The sequence below is a fragment of the Triticum dicoccoides genome, chromosome 1A (genome assembly GCF_002162155.2).
Source record: "Triticum dicoccoides isolate Atlit2015 ecotype Zavitan chromosome 1A, WEW_v2.0, whole genome shotgun sequence".
NCBI classification, from domain to species: Eukaryota; Viridiplantae; Streptophyta; class Magnoliopsida; order Poales; family Poaceae; genus Triticum; species Triticum dicoccoides.
The window spans coordinates 99,508,603-99,512,347 of record NC_041380.1 but is presented as its reverse complement, the minus strand read 5'-3'; the positions used below and the strand labels follow the sequence as shown (position 1 = coordinate 99,512,347).

The following is a 3,745-nucleotide window of genomic DNA, read 5'->3' as shown; positions in this document are numbered from 1 at the left end:
CACTTGGTCGTAATACCTTTGCTAATTCTAGTAAAAAACGTCCAGCCAGTTACGACCAATTGCCAGAGTGCTCCCTTCCTCGTTAACTGTCCCCTGGCCCACACATCTTTCCCGTGCATATCAAATGATTTACATGGTTTTGCATGGTAACCAGTAGTAAAACTACTTTCGCTCTCATGCACGGTAAAAGAAACTGGCACATATGGTAACGGACTAGATCTATTACGAGATGCCATACACCACTCCTTAATTCTCTGACATAAAATGATAGCTTTTATGCAACCAGTAACCCAATAAATTATGTTACTATATTTTACATGGTTGATTACCATGTGTGATTGGAGCAGACAAGTAATAAAGCAAAACTGTGGTGAGATGATGAACCATCACAAGCATACGGTAACCAAATTAATATTTTACTACATTTTCCATGGATGATTACTATATGTAATCAGGAGGACGCATATAATAAAAAAGTTGTGGCGGAGCGGTGAACCATTGCTGCAGCCAGTAACCGAATTAATTCAGTTACTATATCCAACATGGCTGATTACTAGTAGGTGGAAGAAAAATTGGAGGCCAAGGCACTAACCACGCGCATGTTTTCTGGTTGGTTGCACGCTGTTAGGCCGGAGCGTAGAATAAGCGTATTGCGCTCAGGCTCACTTTAGCACACCTATATATATATATATATATATATATATATATATATATATATATATATATATATATAAATGTCTTGTGCAATTGCTACCATCACCAGGCGCCGTCCATTTTGGTATTCATGTGTGCCAATTTGTGCTATGGCTGCACTGTATTGGAAGATCACAGCCAATGGCCTTCATAATCACTTCTTATTTACAGTTCGCACATGTTCTTTAAGGAGTATTCTCCTTATCACTGTTTAGCATGCCTAGATGTGATTGAAACACTTGTTGGTTCATTTTAACGAATAAGAATTGTACGTTTGTGTTCATTCGTGGTTCATATCTTTTTGAAACTTAGTGCTGACCCTATTCCAATTACTATTTTGGTAAAAAGTACATAGATCAATTCCAACAGAACCCCTATTTTTTATGGTTGTTGTTGAATTGGTCACTGTTAGTGGCATTACTGCGATACTGAAATTCTCGTCGTGCTGTTATGGACTGATGGTTTGTGCACTTGTAGAACCCTGGTCAGTTTAGGCTTTATTCGGGAGGGCTTGCATGGAAGAAGCAAGGTGGAGGAAAGACAATTGAGGTTGATAAAGCTGATATAATTTCTGTGACGTGGATGAAAATCCCCAGATCTTATCAGCTTAGTGTTGGGACCAAAGAGGGCATTCGGTACGTGTTCAAAGGCTTCCGTGAACAGGTAATAGTCTACCATTTCCCCCCAAGAAATTAATTGATTGTATACTTGACATGAAGAGATGCTAGAAAATAAGAGAAGTTGTACAATCACAGTTGCATCTGCTTTCTGTGTCAAGTTTCAATCTTTCTTGGATAACTGAAACTCTAGTTGTAACCTCAGAAATATTTTGTTTATATTGTTTTGTAGGATGTTAGTAACCTTACTAACTTCATACAAAAGAACACGGGAACCACACCAGAGGAGAAGCAGCTCTCTGTTAGTGGCCATAATTGGGGCGCGGTTGACATCAATGGTTAGCTGAGTTCTCTATAGTCTGTCTGGTAGTGGGTATTCCATTTCCTTTTTGGAAAATTTGTTTCATTTTCCCATTCTCCCCATTTTCAGGCAATATGCTTAGCTTTAATGTTGGCTCAAAGGAAGCATTTGAAGTCTCTCTATCAGATGTATCACAAACTCAGTTGCAAGGAAAAACAGATGTTGTTCTTGAGTTCCATGTTGATGATACTACAGGGGCTAATGAGGTATGTTGTCTGCCTGTATATATTGATCAAAGTTACTCTGTAGTTTTGTAAAGTGTTACCTGTTTGGTTGGCTTTTGCTTACTGTTGCTGGGTGTAAAAAAGGTAAATTTTTGTGTCTGAATCCCAAGATTGGTGTGTATATTTAAACTGACATCAGTTTTGTTACTCTCTTTATAGTGACTCTTATTAGTTTCCTTGCCTGTGCCTATGTTTTTAAGGCGTCTTGCCTTGGACGCTTAGGCGATAAGGCGCCCTGGCAGTGCCTTACAAATATGCCCGCCTTAGGCGCCTAGGCGTCCGCCTTAGGCGCTAGAGCGGGTGGTGCTCACCTTAGGTCGCCTTACCGCCTTAAAAACATAGCCCTGTGCACGTAAAAGTTTATGCGGCTATAGCTGTTCTTTCAATCTTGTTTTAGGCATTTAAGGTCTAACTAGCTCCGGTGGTTAGACCATATACATAGGAGATACACTTTCCAAATCTTCTATTGCACAGAATGTAAATGCACCATTGAGCACCATCTAGAGGATTCTGATCTTTACCACAAAAATCTTACAAAGATCATTAGTAAAACAAGTGATTATAACTCCCCTTTTCATCATTTTCTGCAGAAAGATTCGCTGATGGATTTAAGTTTTCATGTACCAACTTCAAATACTCAATTCCTTGGTGATGAGGAACGTCCCTCGGCTCATGTGAGTTCATTTGATAAGCACGATATGACACAACATGCATGCATATTTTGCGCAAATAGTGAAATGTTCTCTCTTCAGATTTTTTGGCAGAAAATCTTGGCTATAGCTGACGTTGGCTCATCAGAAGAGGCTGTTGTCTCATTGGAGGGAATTGCCATTCTTACCCCAAGGTGAGAAAATCTTGTAACTGTAGACTCTTTGCCTTTCCTAAAATAAGCCTATCCGTTTATTTGTTTCATTTCATGCCATAGCTAACTGCTTATTTTTAATTCAGAGGTCGATACACTGTTGAGCTTCATATGTCATTCTTGCGACTCCAAGGACAAGCTAATGATTTCAAAATCCAGTATAGCAGTATTCTTCGGCTCTTTGTTTTGCCAAAGGTTCTACTACTTTCATGCTTTGTGAACTATCAAGAATTCTTCGCCTTTGTATACTGTCAAGAAGCTAATATGATTTCATGCTTATACTTTGTGCCCTTCAGTCAAACAACCCTCATACATTTGTGGTCATCACACTTGATCCGCCAATTCGCAAAGGACAAACATTATATCCCCACATTGTTATTCAGGTATAGTATTATGATACATTTCACACGAACTTGGCTACAGTTCTTGTATGATACTTAATAACTGGTTCCTTTATGAACAGTTTGTGACAGAGAATGTAGTTGAGAAGGAGCTGTCATTAAGTGAGGAGGTTTTGGCTGAAAAGTACAAGGACAGGCTGCAGAGTTCTTACAATGTGATATTCTTATTCACTTAATGGCTGACTTTCCTTGCATCTCTTTTAAGTTTAACACGACCTATTTCACCTCAAAGTTGATCACAGCTCTTGTTTTTTTTTGTAAACTTTGATCATAGCTTGTGTTGATTTTGTTTTCCTTTGTCAGCGTTACATGCTTTAATTATCAAGTGCTCTGAACTATTATTGATTAATACGTACAAGAAATGATGCCAGAATTAATAATACATACCAATAGAACAATACAAGAGTTAATGACATACTACTCATAAAGCATACTGTATATATTAGTGATTATGTACTGTTGAAACACCAGCAGTAACCCTCCAATGCACTTATTACCTAACTCTTGGGGTTTATCAGAAAATGATCTGTGTTTATATTTGTACAATTTCATTCAGTACTTAAATCATAGAGCTACTGACATGCATA

General features: G+C 38.3%; 1 protein-coding gene across 1 annotated transcript in view; it reads left to right on the top strand.

Moving 5' to 3' along the window:
* The window catches only part of LOC119365171 (FACT complex subunit SSRP1-B-like), a 7,048-nt gene that overhangs the window by 809 nt on the left and 2,494 nt on the right, over nucleotides 1–3,745 (top strand). Inside the window, exons 2-9 of the mRNA XM_037630770.1 lie at nucleotides 1,171–1,356; nucleotides 1,543–1,648; nucleotides 1,741–1,877; nucleotides 2,486–2,569; nucleotides 2,648–2,739; nucleotides 2,844–2,952; nucleotides 3,054–3,140; nucleotides 3,221–3,313. Of these exons, the coding sequence (XP_037486667.1) occupies nucleotides 1,171–1,356; nucleotides 1,543–1,648; nucleotides 1,741–1,877; nucleotides 2,486–2,569; nucleotides 2,648–2,739; nucleotides 2,844–2,952; nucleotides 3,054–3,140; nucleotides 3,221–3,313 (894 nt within the window). The remainder of the gene's footprint in view (nucleotides 1–1,170; nucleotides 1,357–1,542; nucleotides 1,649–1,740; nucleotides 1,878–2,485; nucleotides 2,570–2,647; nucleotides 2,740–2,843; nucleotides 2,953–3,053; nucleotides 3,141–3,220; nucleotides 3,314–3,745) is intronic.